This window comes from Vicia villosa, linkage group LG6 (genome assembly GCF_029867415.1).
Source record: "Vicia villosa cultivar HV-30 ecotype Madison, WI linkage group LG6, Vvil1.0, whole genome shotgun sequence".
NCBI lineage: Eukaryota > Viridiplantae > Streptophyta > Magnoliopsida > Fabales > Fabaceae > Vicia > Vicia villosa.
The window spans coordinates 10,450,571-10,472,637 of record NC_081185.1 but is presented as its reverse complement, the minus strand read 5'-3'; the positions used below and the strand labels follow the sequence as shown (position 1 = coordinate 10,472,637).

The following is a 22,067-nucleotide window of genomic DNA, read 5'->3' as shown; positions in this document are numbered from 1 at the left end:
ATACCAGTTACATTTTCATCCTTTCTAAAGAATTTGCCAAGTTGTCAATCTTGGAATTTAAGATAGTTACATTCTTTTGAAGATGAGAAACAATGCACATAAGTTTCTTCTTTTCATTCTCTAGATCAACAATGATTTTTCTTTTTTTCTTCTACTATCTTGATACTTTCTTCACACCTGTCACATGTATCCTTGTAGGACACATTCAGGTCTTTATAGAGATTATTCTCATCACATGATTATACTTCATCTTCTCATCTTCGAGAAAGAGCCATTATCAACTTGGCAGTTTGAGGAGTAGACTCATCTTCTGACTCATCATCATCAAACCAAGATGCAGTCAATCCCTTTTTCAGATTCTTGAGATAGGTTGGACATTCTGGTCTAATGTAACCAAATCCTCCACACTCATAGCATTAAACGCTTTTACTTTGATTGAATTTCTCTTCAGGGCTAGTATTATTCTGAGAATCATTATTCCTGATGTCAGATGAGATGTTCTTGACATCTGGCCTTCCTCTTCTATTCAATCTCTTCAAAATTTTATTGAATTTCTTCCCAAGTAACACAATGGTATTGGAAAGTCCTTCCTCAATATCTAGATTAGCTTGACCTATTTTTTCTTCAGTACTTGAAACAAAGGCTTTGCCGTTGTTCTTTTTCTCAGACTTGTCACTAATAGCCAATTCAAAAGTTTGAAGTGAGCCAACAAGTTCATCAAACCTCATGGTGTTGATGTCATGAGCTTCTTCAATGGATGTCACCTTCATGTCAAATTTCCTAGGTAGAGACCTAAGAATTATTATTACAAGTTTTTCTTCTGACATTTTCCCTCCTAAGGCACTAGATCCATTTTTAATTTCAAGAATCTTTATATGATATTGCTGGATAGTCTCATCATCATTCATCTTCATATTTTCAAACTTGGAAGTGAGAAGCTGAAGCCCAGACATATTTACTTTGGATGTGACTTCATAGGTTATCTTGAGTATTTCCCAAGCATCATTAGATATAGTACATGTGTTGATCAACCTAAAAACATTCTTGTCTACTCTGTTGAATAGAGCATTTAAGATTCCAAGAGAAGATTTGTCATCCTCATCAGACCAATCTTCTTCAGGTTTTAAGGACATATTCCCTTATTTGTATTTATTAATAGGATGCTCTCATCCTTTTAAGACAACTTTCCAAGCTTTTCTATCCATGCATTTCAAAAAAGCCACTATTCAGACTTTCTACCAGTTATAATTAGAACCATCCAACATAGATGGTTTGTTGTTGTATCCTCCTTCTTTATCCATAGTTATAGAAAGTATTCTCCTTGGATCTCATCCAATAAATAAAATAAGGTGCCTACTCTGGCGCCAATTGAAATTCTGGCACTTAGACAACAAATGTATAGACAGAAGTCCTAACAACACACAATGTCAAGACATATGTTATAACATCTACTAATTTACAACACACTTATCAAAACTGAAAAATAAATGTAGAATAATAAATAACTCAATAAATTGTGAACCCATTTCAATACAACAACGCCTAATATAGGGGCTACCAAGCCAATAAGGAAATTCACTATTAGTATTACTAGTTCAAAGTTTAAATAGTCCCAGTTTACAACTTATCTCCTAATCACTATCCAGTGCAACTTCTACGTAGAAATTAACATCTAGATGTGAGAAGTCGACATCTCACTCCCAATCACCGCACATAGTTACACAATCCGTAAGCAGAGGAACCAAATATAAAGATTACACTTTCAAATAAACAATACTTAGTCTTTCTACAAAACTTCAACTAAGAACAATAGTTAATCTTGCTTAAAGCTTTGATCAAGAACAATACTCAATTCTCTTGCTTAAAATCTTCAAGAGTGAGATCACACATCTACTTTAATGTATCATAAGATACATGAGTGACACCAAGAAATGGAGGAGCAGATGTGATCACTAGCTCCGGAATCTATGAATCAAGAGTCTAAAGAACAACATTTATAAGACAAATAATGAGGTTTACATTTGTCATGCAAAGGTGAATGAAATGTGAATGAAGATGAGCCAACTTGTTTAGAAACTATAGGTATAATACCTTGATTAAGGGATGAATTCTAAAGCAGATTCACTAGTTTCTCAAATTTGTCTTGAGTAATTGGAGAAGAACCGTTGTTAATATATAAGGATGGGGAAGTTATACCATCATCATCAGCATCATTTGTGGTAGTATTGTTAGCCATGGAGGCTTTACCAAAATGTGGTGGAAATTTAAGTTTGTGATGACAAACTTCAATTGTATGGCCAATGCTACCTCAACGAGTGCAAATCTTGGACTTATAAGTATTGTATGGAAAGGTTGAATTTCCATGATTGGGATTAGGTTTCTTAAATCCCATAGCATTGATGAATGCTTGAGAATCTTCAACAGATGCAGAATTAACTCGCCTCTCATATTGAAGAACCATATAGAAGATTTTGTTCATGTTAGGTTAGGGATCCATAAGCAAAATTTCTTATTTGACCAAAACAAAGTTATCATTATGGTCAGTCAAAAATCGAATAACATGAAAAAAGCTACGATTTTTTATTGCTTGTCTCATAGCTTCACATGCATGAACATCTAATCTTGCACGTGCAACTAGGAATTGGCATATAGATTTTCAATTCTTCCTAAAGAACTTTCAATTTAGAATAAAATTCAATAACAGTTTTAGAATATTGCTTTAAAACATAAATCTCCTATAGTAATTCAGAAATTCAAACAAGATCACCTTTAGTTAACATTTCCTTTAGATCATTACAAACATCAATGAAATTTTCCATAAAAACAATAGATTGTGCAATTGATTCAGAAACATAATTAAGTAACCAAGAATGAACAAGCATATTACACCTATTCCATGCGTGGAAAGAGGGATCAAAATCATCAACTAAAACTGGTATGGATCCGTTTACAAATTCGAGCAACATTTTACCACAAAGAGCCATGCACATAGATCTCTCCCATAAATGATAATTGAAACATTCAAGAACATGTGTTACTTTAATCGAAAAAGGTCTATCACTAAGATGAACATAATAGAGACTGCTTTGATCAGTGTGTGAATCCGGTGGACCAAATAAGGTGGTGGAAGAAGAAAGAAAAGAGTGGATCAAAGATGGAAGAATGTAGGTAGATCGATGAAGGTGTGTGATACCATGTTAATAAGTTAAAGCTCAAACCTTCGAATGATACAAGAACAATATATAACATGAAAAGATGATATCAACTAAACTAACTAACTCCAACTAGGTAAACCACCTCTAACAAACTACTTTCTAATTAAGGAAACTAATCTAACTAACTTTTGAAGAGTTACCAAAACAGAAAAGAAGTTTCAATATGCAATATGAACTAATTAAGCTTCAATATTTCAACACAACTTTAAATAATATTTATCAAATATTTTGATAGGACATATTCAAAATCAAGATCAATAACTAAATCAAATCCTACTCCTCAAACCACAATCCTTCATGAAAAAGAGAATGAAACTCACCCATCACATGTTTATCAAGAACAAGTCCAACTTCAACACCACCTTTCAAATCCTTACTTTCTGCCAACCCAATTGTCAATCCTCTATCAATTGAAGCAATCTCCACTTTCTCAGGCCTTCCAAAACCAAAATCAATCTCATAAACTCCAAGCCTTGTTGAACCAGCAACTCCTAGTGTCTGTATTCCTTCTCTCTTCATAGCCATTAATCTGTAAATCAATGTCTCCATCCCTTCAAGAACTCCCTCATCCATCTTTTTTATTTTACCATAAATCTTCTTAGCAACAATCACCAATCCATCTTCATGTGTAAAATTCTCATATTCAGTTTCTACTATATGTGTATTTACACAATTTCCAAAGTAGTTTTGAGCTATTGGAGGATCTAATCTAGCCCTACAATCCACACTGAATCCACAAGCAAATTTCTCTTCTTTGTCCTTCTTTGCTTGTTGATTTGCTTTTGCAATGCACACAAACACATAAGCACATGTAAGAACAAAAGTTGACAATTTCTTAGGCTTTGAAGTTTCCATTTTTGGTTCTTTTTCCACAATGTTCCATTTGGACAACACCCTTTTGTTTAATTTCTCCAAATCTACGCGTTTGAGTTCAAACGTCGCTCGAACCAAGTTATGTTGAGATGCTGTTGACTTTAGCATAATCTGCAAGCTTCTTTGTTTTGTGCTATTATTAGGATCAATTTTGTAGGAGATTTCATGCCAAATATTTATAAACAAACTTTCAAGATCATTTGGATCATTGATTACTTCCCTTCCGAAAAATGGTTCCAATGAAGGCTTTAAACTTGGTGAAGATTGTGTTTCTTCAAGAGATTTACATGTTGAAGCCCAAGCTTTGATAAACATGGTTGAAGATTTTCCATCAAGAACAGCATGGTGACTACTTATTCCAATGGAAAAACCACTTTTTGGAAAAAAGGTTACTTGAATTGAGATAATTGAAGCAAAAGAATCTGTTGAATCCAAGTGAGGTACGAAATATCGAGACAAAGACACTTCCTGAGGTGAATTGTACTCCAAGAGTTTATTGAAAACTCTATGATCATCATCATCATGTTCATGTTCATCACAATGTGCTATGGTCAAGGAAACTCCGTCCTCATCGGGATTGAATTGGACGAATGGTTTTGGAGAATCAGAAGGCCAGACGATTTTACCGGCCAAAGGGAGAAAGTGTTGGAGAGTTAAAGAGAGTGATGATTTGAGATTTGGAACAATTGTTTGAAAGAAAAAAGAAGGGTGTGATTGCGAATTCGGGAGGGTGTAGAAGAAGATACGTTCGACCGGGTGAAATCTTAGCCAAAATAAATCAAAGAATGTGAGAGGGAGAGAGTGTTGAGATGCAAATGGTGGTGAAACTTTGCAGTGTTCATGGATTTTTATGTGATTTTCCAGAGAAGCCATTTTTATGTGAATTTTGCTTGCTTATAGTAATTGATTTTGTTGTATATATATATATATATATATATATATATATATATATATATATATATATATATATATATATATATATATATATATATATATATATATATATATATATATATATATATATATATATATATATATATATATATGATGTTAAAGTGTTGAAAAGTTGATTACTTTGTTGAGATTATAATATTATGGCATCTTAATATTAAATTTTCAATAATGTTTTTGAATAGATTAGATGAGAACATGCCTCGTCAGAAAGAATCTGATTTTGATTCTTGAAGTCTTTTATGTGAGAGTTAGTCAAATTAAGTGTGTAAAAAATTAAATATTAAAGGACTAACTCAATTATTAGTTTCAGTAGCAAGTTCAAAACACACAACTATTGGAATACCAGTCTTGGTTTTAGTTGTTAGAATTTACTTATTTATTAACATAAAATATTAACAGAAAAGTACAAATGAGCTGCAAGAATTACAACTATAATATAACGGGTAAAATGCTGATGACTCTCAATAACAACAACAAAAAAGAAAGTGATGTAATTGTCTCCGTCTACAACATCAACATCAAAGCATATGCATTAAGGTAGGGGAATAAATCTCTAAGTTGCAAAATAACATTAAAGCGCATCTTGTATAACTTCTTACTATCCTTATGGTTATAGTCATAAGTGACTAATCTAGTGGATATGTCTATCCTACTATTTTTAACTATATTTACCATGACTCCATGAGTTACACTAGTTAATAGGTCTCTCAATCATTAACCAACTTTTACCTATTTCTAAAGTGATCAAGAAAAGAAACAGAATTATAGCAGTATTTCACATGATAAAATGCATCACTAACAATCACACAATCGAACACAAAATACTAATTTTCATTAATCTTTCCATTGCTCATCATAAAGAGTTTAGCTCATGCTGGACAGGAGAAATACAACAACACAAGTCTAAAGTTAATGAAAAGTAAATGATAATATTGGTGTAACACTTCTACTTGTTGCAATCTTTAATCAGCAAGAGGCGAATTTTGTCACACTAGATAGCTTAATACTACTTCAAAAAGGAAGGAGGAAAGATTCTCTTCACTTCTGGTTCAAAATTCTTCTTCAAACGAGAAGTAGTTTTTCTTAATTATTTCTCAAGTTTCAACTTCGGAACATCCTCTTATTTCTTCAAGGTGGTCTTTTTATATCCTCCCAAATTTTAGGGTTTCCTCCCAAATTTTTTCTTGTAGTGTTTGTTCTTATCAATTCATTTTTCCAACTTGACTAGTGTTTTCATCTTCAAGCTCATGTCACATTTGCCCTAATATTTAGACCATTCACTCCTTACAACATCTTATGGCTCTAAGACTAGTTGAGAATTAGGTTGTATTAATGAATCATCTTTAGCGTGGCAGAATTTGTCACTAGAATTTTTCTTCATAAGTTACAAACACATAAAACTCATAAAAGAGAGCACCTAGTGCGCTCCATACTAACTAAGCTAAAAACAACATAACCTAATTAATTTAATCTAAATAAGCTTGTTAACACAAAATAAAATTTTATAATAAGGTCTTAAATATCTCACAAATTTTAGGCTAACAAAAAAAAACTTTATTACAAAATTTTATATTATTGACTCAAAAAGTAAATGATCCATGTGCAAATTTAATATTTTAATATATATACCATGCAATAGAGAATGCCACTTTTTTTTTTTCAACCAAAAAATCACTATAAAAATTGAGTTTGATTGCGGCGATTATTTTGAGGAGTGTTTAAAAATCCCTCAAAGTTGGAAAAAAAAGTGACACTCTATTTCATGGTATATATATATATATATATATATATATATATATATATATATATATATATATATATATATATATATATATATATATATATATATATATATATATATATATATATATATATATATATATATATATATATATATATATATATATATTAGAACATTAAATTTGCACACATATCATTTACTTTTGAGCCAATTCTTTTGTTATAAATAGAGGGAAGAGAAATTCTATTTTACACCAAAATTGGAACTTAATATCATTCTTTTTCACTTTCTACTCTTTTCTTCTTCATTTTTATTTTCTTAGCAAAGACACCTTAGTGTAGAGTGAGTTAAAAATATCAATAATATCTATATGATAAATTGTGGTTTGTTGTTTTTAGAATAGCCAGTTAAAATTTCTTTTTGGTTCTGAAGTTCACAGGTAAAATTTCTTGTTTAGTTTGGAGATTAGTCTGTTAAAATAATTTGAAATTTGTTTGGTTTGGAGATTAGCTTGTTCAAATCTTTCGTTAGGTTTGTGATATTAGCCAATTAAAATCTTCTTTTAATTGTAAGAAGGTTGGTGAGCATAACTTGTAAAAAACTCACATCTCTAGTGGAACTTTGAAAAGCTGACTCTTTAGGATAAAAGTTGGCCAAGTGGTTAGATTGAACCTATATAAATCAACCGTCATTGTTCTCTTTCCCTTACATCTCAAATTTCCACCACTTTATTTTCTTTACGATCTATTTTTCTCTCTCCATCTAATCGTTATTATTTCTCTTATAATCACTTAATTATTATCTGTTTATTTTATAAATTTAAGTTAAATATTTTAATAAACCAAATTTTTATAATTAAGCACCATTTTCAACCAACAATATTTATTTTTTCTCTTGTGTTTGGAGTCTCTTGGTTTGAAAGATATAAAGGTTTGTAATGAGTTTAAGAAGAAAAAAATCCAAGAAGAACAAAATCATCTAGAAATTTGAAGAATTACTTCATTTAATAAAAGATAAAAAAAAATAACTAAAAAAAATTGAATAATATTTATTATCTTAATCTTCAAAGCTACATAGTGAAAAAACAAACACCCGGAAACATCTTTTGAAAGAGTTGTTAATGTGTATGAAATATCCTCTAAGGAATCATCATCCAGTTTTTTTTAAGGATTCATCTTCAATAAGATCAATGAAAGATCAAGAGGAACATGTGTGCTGCAAAGCTACTTATGAATAAGATGACAACAAAAATGATTTTCACCTTTAAAGGCTTAAATAAACATAAAATAAAACTTGTTCAAAGCATGAATCCAAAAATTTCACCAAAGAAAGATTGCTTTGATGGTCTTGATGGTTAAGGAAGTCTTTTGAAAGACTTATTAGTAAGAAAATATTCTTAAGAGATATCTCTCTCAAGAAAGAATAATTTTTTTGAACACCTCTCATTTAAAGCGATTTAATGAGATGAAATTTTGTCAAGCTTGTCCCTTTTTCTTCAAAGGGGGAGAATCTCTAAAGAATCTTGGGTTTTTGAGGTGAACACATGATAGAGAAGAAAATCAAAAAGGGGTGTAGAAAGCAATTCATAGTCATTCAGGCCCATACAGACCAAGAAAGTTGAAAAAGTAGAAACTAATCGACTAAACTTAATAGGCTAATCGACTAGGCATTTTGAAATTAAAATTTTGCACAATTTAATTGATTAACCATAAAGGATTATTCAATCAAAAGACCCTAGAGGCATTCTCGTAATCAATCAATCAATTAGAATCAATCATAAGAAATTCCTAATTAATTAATGTCTTATTCAATAGACTATAATAAGTTTATAAAAAAGGGTAAATCGATTTCTTTTTCACCCATCCCTTCTTAAATGTTCCTTCTTTTTTTTTTTAGATTTCTACCTTTCTTGTATCGTTGATTTTCTTAGTATTTTTTAGTACTACTCTTGTATTCCTTATCATCATCACTAATGGATCCAAATAGAGTAAGAACTTTTGGAAGTACCTCTTCTCCTACGTACTTCTCCAACAACGCTCAGTTGCAAGAGAATGAAAACAGGTTCAACAAAGATAATGCTCGAAAGAATCTAATGCCATTTGAAAATTGTGGCTTATTTAATGTCTTTGTCTATTAAAACTTGAAGAATTTCATCAGAAACAACCTCAGAATAGATATTTTTCATGCTGGTGAATTTTTTTTTCCAACCTCAACCACAAGGAATTGCCTATGACTGCGACTATAAAACAGCTATAGTTTCGTCTTATTGATTCATTTTGAGTTACACCAATCATGGTTTCGTTGTTACAAGCATACATATGGATAATAATGATCCATATTACAGTAATACCCCTAACTCACTTGACATTATCTATGAGGAAAACTCAATAATTTCCACCTTGACGAATATCAAACTCTTATGAAGAGTAACTGCATAATGCCATATCCTAGCAATTGTTAGTGTGTAGCTCATGCTTAACACACAGAAACATGTAACAAATCCAAACAATGTTTGAACTTGTCATTAGTGACTGGCTTGGTCAAAGTATCAGCTGCGTTTTCTAAAGTGTGAACCTTCAAAATTAATATATGTTTGTCTTCAAACATTATTCCAAAGACAATTTAAAATGATTCGCCAATGGAGTACTCACAAGCTTTTCTTTACTCATGTCAAATATGATAAAAACACCATCAACATAGCTTTTCGGAGACAAATATAATTTATTAGCTCCCCTCCCCCTATGATTTTTCATTATATTCCAACAATATTCTTTGCAACACCAATATCCTTCATATCAAACTCCTTACCTAACTTGGTGTTCAACTCATTTACATCATGAAAATGGTTGGCAGCAATAACATATACAAAATATTTCGTAACAGGAAAATAAAAGAGCCATCACAAAGGCTCCTCGCATAAACACAATAACCATAATCACACCTTGTATACTCAATCTAGAGCATGTATGAATCAAAGCGCTTGTACAACATTTGTGGAGACTGCTTCAAGCCATACAAAGACCTCTTCAATTTGCAAACAAGTATGCCATGTCCAATATCACTGAAATCCTCTAGCTTCTCCATGTAGATTTTGTATCTCCATATTACCATGGAGGAAAGTTGTTTTCACATCCAGCTGCTCTAAATGCATATCCCTGATAGCTACCAAGGCCAATACTTCGCTGATAGAAGTGTGTCTAACAACCAGAAGAAAAATCTCATAATAATGAATCCCCTTCTATTGTGAATACCCCCTTGCAACTAGGTGAGCCTTGAACTTTTCCCATTCTTTTTCTGTTGCAGCTGACTTTTTCATGTACAACCACTTGCAACCAATAACACTTTTTCTTCGTGGAAACTGAACGAGATCACATGTCTCATTCTTTTACAAGGACTTCATCTCCTCCACCATAGCATCCATCCACTTATCTCTCTCCTGACTAGCCATAGCCTTTCGAAAAGTGGAAATCTACCCTGAACTTGTAAGAAAAGCATATACAGTTAAGTCTTCATAACCATATCTCATTGGCGGTGTAATACGACAAGGCTCCATATCACGTACAAGTATATAGTCTTGTACTCCACCTAAATCTTACACTCCACCTAAATCGGAGCGTGGTTCATTGCACTATTTGGCTCCAATCTTCCTTGGACTACTAGTGGCTCCTCAATGTCCACTTGAATCTTGTCATGAATGGAATTTTCTAACTTAATATATGGTAAAACTGTCATATTTGACTGTTTCATCTTTGACTTATCATGAAATAAAACATTTGTGCTGATAACCACCTTCCTCTTAACAGATCACACAAGTTGTACCCATTCACACTTTTATTATTGCTAATAAAGATGCATTGTTTTGACTTGGGGTCAAGTTTAGACATATTTTCACTAGAAATATGCAAATGTGTTGGACGCTCAAATATCTTCAAATTACTCAGATCAATAGGTTTACTTGTCTACACCTCCTTTACAACTTTTCCATCCAATGAAGCTTGTGGTGACCTGTTGACTAGATAACATGCCATATTGAATGCTATTGCCCAAAAATATTTTGAAAGACCAACATTCAACCGAAGGCACTTTGCCTTATCCGTCAGAGTCCTATTCATCCTCTTTACAACACCATTATGTTGTGGTGTCTTCCTCAAAAAATTGCATCTAGATTCCATTCTCCTAACAGAAATGCATGAACTTCTTGTTAGTGTATTCATTTCCATTATCATGCCATAAATACTTTATTTTTCTCTATGTCAGGTTCTTAACTTTTACCTTCCACAGTTTGAACTTGGCAAAGACTTTATATTTATATTTCATGAAATAAACTCAGACCTTACGAGAAAAATCATTAAAAAATGTCAAAAGTACCTAAAACCTCAAACATAAGCTATTTTGTAGGCCTCCTGAAATCATAATAAACCTAGTTTGAGATTCCCTTGGTCTTGCGTTTCTCGGTTTTAAAACGAACTATACACTATTTCCCAATAACACAATACTTGCACAATCCAATTGTGCAAATATGAATACCCTCAAGAAAATTCCTCTTATGTAGTTCCATAGTCACACATTCATTGAAATGACCTAAATACATAATGTGAATACAAATAAGAGTAGAGAGAAACACACAAAAATTTGTTCACACAAATCGACCAAATTGCCTACGTGCGACTATAGAGTAGTTATTGTTATGTCTTATTAATTCGTTCAAAAATATACCAATTAAGGTTTCAGTGTTAGAAACGTATATAAAGATACTAATGATCTAGAGTTACATCTAAATCGTACTGTCTGTTTCATGAATTGCCCTATATTTCATTATCTACTAGACAAACTCAACAAAATAGATGGCAAATCTGTTTGACTCTCCATCTTAGATGATATGCCTTATATTTCATGAAGGAGAATCAATGTGCTAATTAGCTACAAATCAATAGCTTGCTTTGAATTCTTATCATTGTTGAAGCACATTCCTCATAATGTTATATGACAATTAAATTTACACGAAAAGGCCTATTAATGAGGGGATTGTTCTTTCCCCTTAGGCTTTGACTTAATCCCCCAAGTTATATTCTTTTTATTTTCATCTTTTAATAAATGATAAAGATTGTAATGTTAGGTGAGAAATTTAAGATGCCAAATTAATTAAAATCTAACATTTATCTTTTCTAACTTTTGCTCTATTATTTTTCTTGCTAAAAAATCAAACTTATTCAAAAAGACAAACTTGAAATGTATTCATATCAAGACCTTACTTAATCACTATAGTCAAAAACTTCTTCTAATCTAACTCCTACATAGTCCTTCAACAAACAAATCCCTAAAGTGATCCATCACATCTTTCTTAAGAACTACTCCAACTTCAACTCCACCATTCCCATCTCTACTCTCTGCCAAACCAATAGTCAAACCTCTATCAATCGACACTATCTCCACCTTCTCCGGCCTCCCCCAACCAAAATCAATCTCATAAACACCAAATCTATTAGACCCCGCCAATGCAATCACTTCAATCCCTTGATTCATCATAGGACCAAATTTACCAAACATATTCTTATTTATCATCTTTATTCTCTCATGCATGCACTTAGCAACCAAAAAGTCACCATCTTCTTTTATAAAATCCAACGGTTGTGAATCAATGATGATCCCCCAAACACAGTTTCCAAAATAGTTACTTGGTATTGGTGGCTCTAACCTTGCTCTACAATCTACTGAGAAAATAAAACCAAACTTCTCTTTCTCTTTTTCCACTTCATGAATAGCTTTTGCAATGCAAACTAGTGAATAACAACAAGTGAGAATAAAAGAGGATAGGGTTTGTGGCTTTGATGCATTTGTTTCGAATATTTCCCATTTCGATAACACCCTTTGCTTGATTATATCCAGATCATCGCGTGTGAGCTTGAACGTAGCGCGAAGAGAGTCTTCGAGTTTAGGTTCGAAAGGTAATATCTTTAGGTTTCGATGGTTTGGTTTTTCATTTGGGAACATCTTTGTTGCCATCTCATTCATGTGTTCTGTGAATTTTGCAGCAAGTTGATTCGGGTCTTTGATGATTTCTCTGTTGAATAGAGGCTCTAAATCTGGTAACAAAGTTGGTGATTCGTCTTCGGTTTCGATGATTTTTTTGCATAGATAAGCCCATGCTTTGATGAACATGGTTGAAGATTTTCCGTCAAGAACTGCATGGTGTGTGCTGATACCAATGGAAAAACCATTATTTGGAAAAAGGGTTATTTGAATTGAGACAACAGAAGCAAAAGATTCTGTTGATTCTAGATAGGGTATAAGCGAACGAGATAACGAAGCTTCTTGTGGTGAGTTTTCAACGAGATTGTTGAAATTTAAATCAGATTCTGCAATTAGTAATGAAACTCCGTCGTCTTCGTCGGGATTGAATTTGATGAATGGTTTTGAAGAATCCGAAGGCCAAATGATTTTACCGGCTAAAGGAGGAAAGTGTTGGAGGGTTAAAGAAAGTGAAGATTTGAGAATTGGAACAAGCTTTTGGAAGAAAGAAGAGGGGTGTGATTGTGAATTTGGGAGGGTGTAAAAGAAAACACGTTCTACTGGATGGAACCTTAGCCAAAATATGTCAAAGTAAGTGAGAGGGATTGTTGTTGTTGTTTGGGTTGAGGATGATGGAGGAACAACTTTGAAGTGTTCGTGGATTTTAATGTTGTTTTTGTTGGGAGACATCATGTGAAGAAGTGTATGTGTTGTTTGAGTATATAATTTCTTAGATATGTAGCTTTAATATAAGAAAAATGAATAAGATGAACACAATCTAGAAGACCAACGGTGTGTGGTTCTAAGAGAACCGTTTAGAAAAGGTAAAGAAATTAGAAGTGTTTTTTTTTCTACGTTGAATTTTGAGGTGGAAAATTCTATATGAATGCAAGTGGAATAAAACTAATTTGGAAATTGTTAGGTGACGAAAGCAAAGTTATATACGTTTCTAGTTTTGGTCAATTTTGGTGTCTATGAAAGTTATCTCATTGGGAATGTTCCAAATTAATGCAACGTGACGAAAGCTATTTTTTTCTTTGGAAGACTTGTAGTACAAGATTCCATGATGGGGCCATTGATATAGGAGCAAATGAGTTTTGGGAATTTATTAGTACACTCTTATGTTTTTTTAAAGGTCTTTGACGAAAAATCAAAAATATACTTCAGATATATTTGGTCTATTAAATTATTTCGGATATATATATATATATATATATATATATATATATATATATATATATATATATATATATATATATATATATATATATAAACATTCATAAAGATCCAAGCGCCAATGAAGAGTATTAGTAAGATCCAAACACTGATGAGGAGTATTGATGAAAAGCCTTGATGATTATTGAGGTGGAAGTCACGAGATTGTTCTCCAATTTATTATTTTTCAATCCTTTATTTTTGTATGAAGCAATTCTTTTTGAATTTGCGGTCTATCGGGATGCCTAAATTTTGCCTAAGTCAAGTTTCTTTTGATTTTTACTTGAATTAGCGGGTTTTCTTCTTTCTTAAATTTCTTTTTGTTTTTCGATTTTGAACATTTGTGACTGCCATGTTGATTGTTGTAAGCTTCGTCTTTATTGCTTCCTTGATCTTGAATGACGTAATGAGGAATATGTTGCGAGCTTTATCTTCATTGTTTCCTCAATCTTTGATGAATGCGAGGAAAATGATGTGCTTGAACCTTTTTCTTAGATTGACTAGTTCTCCTGAGAATAGAATGCACCATTGAATTAATTGAAATATACCTTGTCCCGGGTTGAAATTGAGGCTTTTTAGTAAATAGAATAAAACTCCAACTTCTAGCTCGAGGGGTTGACTACGGATTATCTCCTTATTTCTCCACTGTTTAGGATTTGAAACAATGTCTTACATCATCAGCTCGGTTTTACATTGAAAGCATACGTTAGCAAAATTTTAGTTATTTACATCACTCTCCACAAATACAAGTTTACACCAAATACAACTTAGTAACAAAGAAAATTACAATTTGAAATTGATAAATGCCTAAAGATCATAGGGATGAACTTCGTTGTTGATACACTAATCTTGGGAGACACCTTCTTAGTTTTTGGACTTTGTGGGAGTATGGAGTGATCTTTAACTTTTCTTGGGCATACCTACTCTGTGAGGGCATTGTTCTCGTTGATATTATTGCTTTTGATATGGGGGGTACCAATGACAGTTTCATTTAAGGAGTTGTGTAGGCTTGTATAATGAAGGGTTTCCTCCTATCTCCAACAGGACTTGTACTCCTTGAATTCCTCCTTAGCTTTTGAGTTCGTTCGTGAGTATCGGGAAATCAGCTAGCTTGGATGAAGTTTGACAATGATAGATAAAGAATGCATTATTGTGCATTGGCATGCTACCATCGTTTGACGGTGATCGTGTGGTCCCCTAGGGTCAATTCAGGGACGTTTGATCAAACCAGGAGGACAGACGACACATGTTGAAAGAGTATGGTGGTGAGCATGCATGGGATTACTGGATAGTAATCCACCCACGTGGCCTGTTGAAGGCCACATAGTACAAGCACTGAGACGCTTGGAGGGGTAATTATGGACGTAAATAGACCCCTAAAGGTCCATGAATAATGACATAAAAATATAAGCCTATACGAGTTAGGATCGTAATACCTTATACCAGTTTTGTTTTGGGTTATACATGGAAATGCAAACACATTTTAAGGTGGTGACTACCATAAAGAGGCTAGGGTTTTAATGAATCTTAATTTAAATAACCGACGATAGATGTCAAGTCGATCCATTAATTATTCAAGGATATGGTAGATGTAAAATCCACCTATATCTTAATATTTTGAAAAAAAGTATTGGGTCATTGATATTTGATTATAGGATGGGGGCTATGCTAAACGTTATTTTTGTTAGGTGAGCTCGCCAAGGTGTCAGGACCACGTGCCTACGTATTCTCGTTGTGCAATGAGAAAGTCAGAGCCTTCGTAGTTGACTTCTCTATTTGTGACAGTATTTATGAGTTCATTGCAGCAAACCACCTGTGTTATATTGTGACGATCAAAACGCCATCCATATTGCAACAAACCTTATTTTTCATGAACGCATAAAACACTTGGAGATTGATTGCCATTTCGCGCGTGTCAAGTCATTTTAAGTAATTTTCAAGTTGTTACCCATCAAGTCTCGAGCACAACTTGCTGATTTATTTACCAAACTTTTGCCACCCAAGAGCTTTAATTCCTTCATTTCCAAGCTTAACATGTTGGACTTGTACCATGCTAAGCTTGAGGGAGGGTGTTGAAGGATAGTTGCTGAGTTGACTTGCACGGTAAGTTAACCTTATAACATTGATTGGATCATGTTATACTTTGATATTGGATCACCTTAGCTTAGCTTAGTGTAGTCTCACCATATAGTATTACAACTAACCTTGAGTTAGTTACATTCTAGGGTTAAATGACTTTTGCCCCCTGTCATATAGGCGTGTTTTGGTTTACTCCCCCTTAAATTTTTTTTAAAGCAGACCTTAACAAATAAAGATTCCATCATTAAAGCCTCTGTTCTATTTTTTGGCCAAAATTCTTAGAATCTTGCCTACATGGACAAAAATGATATGTTGCCTGTGTATTTGCTGTACACGTGGCATTTTTTATTTATTTTGTAGGTTAAAAAACATATAGCTGTGGCATTTAAAATGATAATAAACATTAATAAACAATGGGACTTGAAACCGTGTCCTCTACATTAAAAAGGAGAGGCGCTACCACTAGAACAAACAATTTTTGTTGATTATTTTTTGAATTGAAAGTATAAATTACATAATGCATTCTATATTTCATAAACTATCTTATAATATTTTATTTGTTTACTGCTTTTTTTTACATATACATTATTTGATAAATTATTTATTTGTTTACTGCTATTTTATAAAATACTTATTTGATTACTACTACTTCATAAACTATTTATTTTATAAATTTATTTAAATATGAAATAATACTTATAGTTAATAAAAAAAATTATTTAATATTAATTTTATATATTAACGATATTTTTTTAATTATATAAAGTGCAATTAATATATTAACGTTATTTTTTAATTATATATTAACGTTATTAAATTATTTTTTTATTTTAAACTTATTTAAATAATTATATTGTAACTAGTTATATGTAACTATGTATAGTATATACTGTATAATTATGTTGTAACTAATTATTAATATATTCTGTATAATTATATTGTAACTATTTAAGATTTGAAAATAATTATATTATTCAGATTTGTAATTAATTATATTGTAACTATTTATGATTTGAAAATAATTATATTGTTCAGATTTGCAATTAATTATATTGTTCAGTTTTAAAATGGTGCATCTATATTGTTCAACCCAAAATTTAATGGGAGTATCCCATTTTAACCTACACGTACCAAGTTAAAAAAAATTTCAAAAAAAATTTGTTTTTAAAATTTTAAAAAATAAATAAATAAATGTCACGTGTACAACAAATACGCATGCAACACATTGGTTTTGTCCACATAGGCAAGATTTTAAGAATCTTGGTCAAACAAATGGATCAGGACCTTTAATGATAGAATCTTTATTTGTTAAAGTCTACTTTAAAAAAAAGGGTTAATACTATTTTACCCTCCTGCCATATAGGTCATTTCTGGTTTACCCCCTGTAAAATTTTTTTTTTGAAAAACAACCTTGTCATTTCAAAATACTAACTTTTTAGCCCCTAAAGTCAAAATCCGCAGGAAAATCCGAAAGAAAATCCGCAGGAAACCTGCAGATTTTCCTGCGGATTTTGACTTTAGGGGCTAAAAATTTAGTATTTTGAAATGGCAAGGTTGTTTTTCAAAAAAAAAAAAAATTACAGGGGTAAACCAGAAATGACCTATATGGCATGGGCCTAAAATGGTAATAACCCTAAAAAAAAATTAAGAGAGGGGTAAATCAAAACACGTCTATATGACTGAGAATAAAAGTCATTTAACCCTTCTTTCTATTATATAGTTTGACGGAGGTCGTTAGGGTTTAACTCTTGTACATAAGTGCATGTTGTAACTAACTTTAACAACATGAATGTGATTGCTTCCATACTTCATCTTTCTCTCTGATTTTCATTCATTGTCCCAATGGTTTATGAAAAGTTCATGAGGTTGCTGTAACCTTGTCTTCACACGGGCACACACCTATCATCATATGCCCAACACTTCTCAAATTATAATATGTGTGGTCTCTAGTAATTTAATTTGAATAAACCAGTTTTTCTATGGCTGCCATTAAACATCGTGTTTTGAATTGCAAAATATTTCTCAAGTGATTGTGACTCACACTTACAATTTGTTTGTTTGTTGAAAGTTCATACGGACATCATTCATATGTACATCTCTTATGATATGATTTAATGTACACTCCACAAAGTCTTTGAATATTCAATGCCACTAAAATCACACCGTTCTCTTCTCAATTCTTTTTGTATATATAACAAAAGAAAACACAAACACCATAGATTCATTTGGAAAAGAATGGCATCATCAATCAATGGAAGAAAACCAAGTGAAATTTTCAAAGCACAAACTCTCTTATACAAACACATATATGCTTTCATAGATTCCATGTCTCTTAAATGGACAGTTGAAATGAACATACCAAATATTATCCATGATCATGGCCAACCAATTACTCTATCAAACCTAGTTTCAGTTCTTCAAGTTCCATCATCCAAAGCCGGTAACGTGAAGCGTCTCATGCGTTACCTTTCACACAATGGACTCTTCGAGATTGTAACGAATCCAGAGTTGGAAAACGAAGAAGAAGCTTATGCTCTAACTGTTGCTTCAGAGCTTCTTGTTAAAGGAAGTGACATTTGTTTAGCTCCAATGGTTGAGTGTATTCTTGATCCAACGCTTTCGAGTTCGTATCATGAACTGAAAATATGGATTTATGAGGAAGATCTTACACTCTTTGATGTTACTTTAGGATCTGGTTTTTGGGATTTTCTTGATAAAAACCCTGATTATAATAGATCGTTTAACGAGGCAATGGCTAGTGATTCGAAAATGATAAACATGGTTTTGAGAGATTGTAATTTTGTGTTTGAAGGATTGGAATCAATTGTAGATGTTGGTGGTGGAACTGGAACAACAACTAAGATTATTTGTGAGACATTTCCTATGTTGAAATGTATTGTTTTTGATAGGCCAAAGGTTGTTGAGAATTTATCTGACGCCAAGAATTTGAGTTATGTTGCTGGTGACATGTTCATATCTATTCCTAATGCTGATGCTGTTCTTCTTAAGGTATGATTTACTACACCAAGGTCATATTTACATTTATAATTATTGAATCAAACAAGATTGAACGGTTCCGACATGTCTGAGTCGTTCGATCCGCGACATGTCTGAAACCGTTCATTCTTGATTCAATAGTTATAAATATAAATTTGATAGTTTCTTAATAAATTTCTTGAAGAAATGTCTAATTTTTTGTTTTTTTTTATATTCTATAGTGGATTTTACATAATTGGAGTGATAAGGATTGCGTAAAGATGTTGAAAATATGTAAAGAAGCTGTTACAAGTGATGGAAAAAGAGGAAAACTGATTGTGATAGATATGGTGATAAATGAAAAGAATGATGAGAAGAACCTTACTCAAATGAAGCTCCTTATGGATGTTAACATGGCATGTGTTTTTAATGGGAAAGAGAGAAATGAAGAAGAATGGAAGAAACTCTTCATAGAAGCTGGCTTTCGAAACTATAAGATATCTCCTTTAACTGAATTTTTATCTCTTATTGAAATCTATCCTTAAACATTGTTGTTCTTCATTACGCACTAAATAAACACTTTCGTTTTAAAAATAGTTTAAGAAAATAGAATTGAATAATTATAATTATGTATATTTGAGAATTGGATCAAACTCTAGTGGGTCGAAGAGTAGCTTACTGTTTCAACAGAGAATGTGTCGAAGACCTACATACTGTAGTCGAAGTGTGTTCTAGTATATGTGTGTCGAAATGCTAGGGTTGTTAGTATTTCAAATTGAGCCTATTTGTTATGTCCAATTGTTTAAATTAGCTGGTACTCTAAGTTGGCTTGTAATTTGTGAAAAATCCCATTATATTAGTATGTTAGGTTTATTATAAATAACATACAAGTCTCTCATCATTGCATACTACAAATCCTAATTTAAGGTGAGAGAGTTATTTGTTATTCTTGTAACACTTGTAATCTTGTTTGATACAGAAAGTAAAGAATGATAGTTATAACAAATTTTGTTGTTCTTCTTGCCTTCCTATTGTGTTCCCTATTATACTCTGTTCTTGGCATCATTTTCAAAACAAATTGGTGGGGGTGAGCATGAAGAAGATGCCTTAAACAAAGTATGAGATTGAAAATTTTACCGGAGTGAACGATTTCAGTCTGTGGCGCTTGAAGATGAAATCCCTATTGGTCCAGCAGGGTTGTTTGGAAGCGTTAAAGGGGGCAACGGATATGGACGTTGCGTTAATGGAAAGAGAAAAGACGGCCATGATAGAGAAAGCCCACTACGCTATTTTGTAGAGCCTTGGTGATAAGGTTTTTTGATAGGTATCAAAGGAGGCGACAATATCAGAGTTATGGGTAAAACTTGAAAGTTTGTACATGACCAAATCACTGATAAACCAACTCCACCTGAAGCAAGCTTTGTATTCATTCAAGATGATTGAAGATAAAGTGTTGGCTGAGCAGTTGGATATGTTCAACAAGCTGATTCTTGAAATTGAAAATATTGATGTGATGATCGATGATGAAGTTCAAACGCTGTTACTGTTGTGCGCTTTGCCTCGAACACATGCTCACTTCTAGGAAACTCTCTTGTATGGAAGGGAGTCCCTGGCCTTTGAATAAGTTCAATCATCTCTGTTTTCTAAGGACTTGGTCGTTAAGAGAAAATTCTTGCAAAAGGAGGGTAAGTTCGACAAGAAGAAGGGAAAAGGTCAACATAAGTCTTATAGTGGCGAAGCATCTGGTATTTGATGCTATCATTGTAAGAAAGGAGGATCGTACAAGAAAGTTGTGCCCTGAACTCTTGAAAGATCATGGAGGTAAGGATAATGGCAATGCAACAATTGTTCAAGATGATTTCAAATCATCTGATGTTCTTGTGGTTTCCAGCAATGACTCAAGTAAGGAGTGGATCATGGATTCAAGTTGCACCTGGCACATGACTCCAAACAAATACTTGTTAGAGGAATTATGTGATCAAGATGGAGGAACTGTAATGCTTGGAAACAACAAATCTTGCAAGATTGCAGGTGTTGGATCTGTGAGATTCAAGCTTCATGATGAGTCAATAAGGTTCTTGACTGAAGTCAGGTATGTTTCTAATTTGAAGAGAGATTTGATTTCTCTTGGTGAATTCGAAAAGAAAAGATATGTTTTTCAAGGAGAGAAAATTATCCTAAGAGTCGCGAAGGGGTCGAAGGAAGTCTTGAGATGCGTGAAGAAACAGGGTTTGTATACCCTTGAGGTTGAAGTTGTAAGTGGTTCGACAAATGTTGCATTCACGAAACCTTTATCGAAGACATAAATTTGGCACATGAGATTGGGTCATGTCAGTGAAAATGGTTTGGTCAAATTTGGAAAATAAAATCTGCTTGGTGGAGACAAAGTTGAAAAGCTAAAGTTTTGTGAACCATGTGTACTTGGAAAATCTTGCAAAATGAAGTTCAACAAAGGAAAACAAAGAACACATGGATCCCTTGATTACATCCATGCTGATCTTTATGGGCCTGTAAGGTGTCCATCACATTCAAGAGCGGGGTATTTTCTATCCATAGTAGATGATTATTTTAGAAAATTATGGGTATTCATCTAGAAGACAAAGGATGAAACTTTTGAGAATTTCAAAAGTTGGAAGACTCTGGTCGAAAATCATACTGGAAGAATAATTGCCAAGTGAAAACCACCCTGCAAGTATTAAATATTCAAATATTTCTAGGTGAAACTCACCCCGCAAGTTTCCTAACATACTGCAATCTCTGTTCTGGATCATCTGTGTCACACTGAACGAAGTTGTCAGTACCTATTGGAAAGCGTGTTTGCGGGGTGCTATAAACCTAGAAAAGTTGCAGGGTGAAAATCACAATGCAGAATCACCTGTGTTACCTGCTCTGACTCAACTGGACAAAGGTGTCTGTACCTCTTGGAAAGCGTGTTTGTGGGGTGCTTTATACCTAGCAACGTTGCGGGGTGAAAAACACCTGGCAAAGTTGCGGGGTGAAAAACA

At 32.8% G+C, this 22,067-nt stretch overlaps 3 protein-coding genes across 3 annotated transcripts; 1 reads left to right on the top strand and 2 right to left on the bottom strand.

Moving 5' to 3' along the window:
* Nucleotides 1-1,911: 1,911 nt before the first annotated feature.
* On the bottom strand, nucleotides 1,912-4,999 carry LOC131608881 (phenolic glucoside malonyltransferase 1-like). Its single transcript, XM_058880465.1, has one exon. The coding sequence runs from the start codon at nucleotides 4,959-4,961 to the stop codon at nucleotides 3,489-3,491; it is 1,473 nt and encodes a 490-aa protein (XP_058736448.1). The 5' UTR covers nucleotides 4,962-4,999; the 3' UTR covers nucleotides 1,912-3,488.
* A 6,997-nt stretch (nucleotides 5,000-11,996) lies between these two features.
* LOC131608883 (phenolic glucoside malonyltransferase 1-like) lies at nucleotides 11,997-13,623 on the bottom strand. Its single transcript, XM_058880466.1, has one exon. It carries the CDS (start codon nucleotides 13,483-13,485, stop codon nucleotides 12,067-12,069), a length of 1,419 nt encoding a protein of 472 aa, XP_058736449.1. The 5' UTR covers nucleotides 13,486-13,623; the 3' UTR covers nucleotides 11,997-12,066.
* Nucleotides 13,624-17,849: 4,226 nt separating this feature from the next.
* LOC131608885 (isoflavone-7-O-methyltransferase 9-like) lies at nucleotides 17,850-19,984 on the top strand. Its single transcript, XM_058880469.1, has 2 exons — nucleotides 17,850-19,095; nucleotides 19,305-19,984. Exons 1-2 carry the CDS (start codon nucleotides 18,232-18,234, stop codon nucleotides 19,605-19,607), a joined length of 1,167 nt encoding a protein of 388 aa, XP_058736452.1. The 5' UTR covers nucleotides 17,850-18,231; the 3' UTR covers nucleotides 19,608-19,984.
* The last annotated feature ends 2,083 nt before the right edge of the window (nucleotides 19,985-22,067 follow it).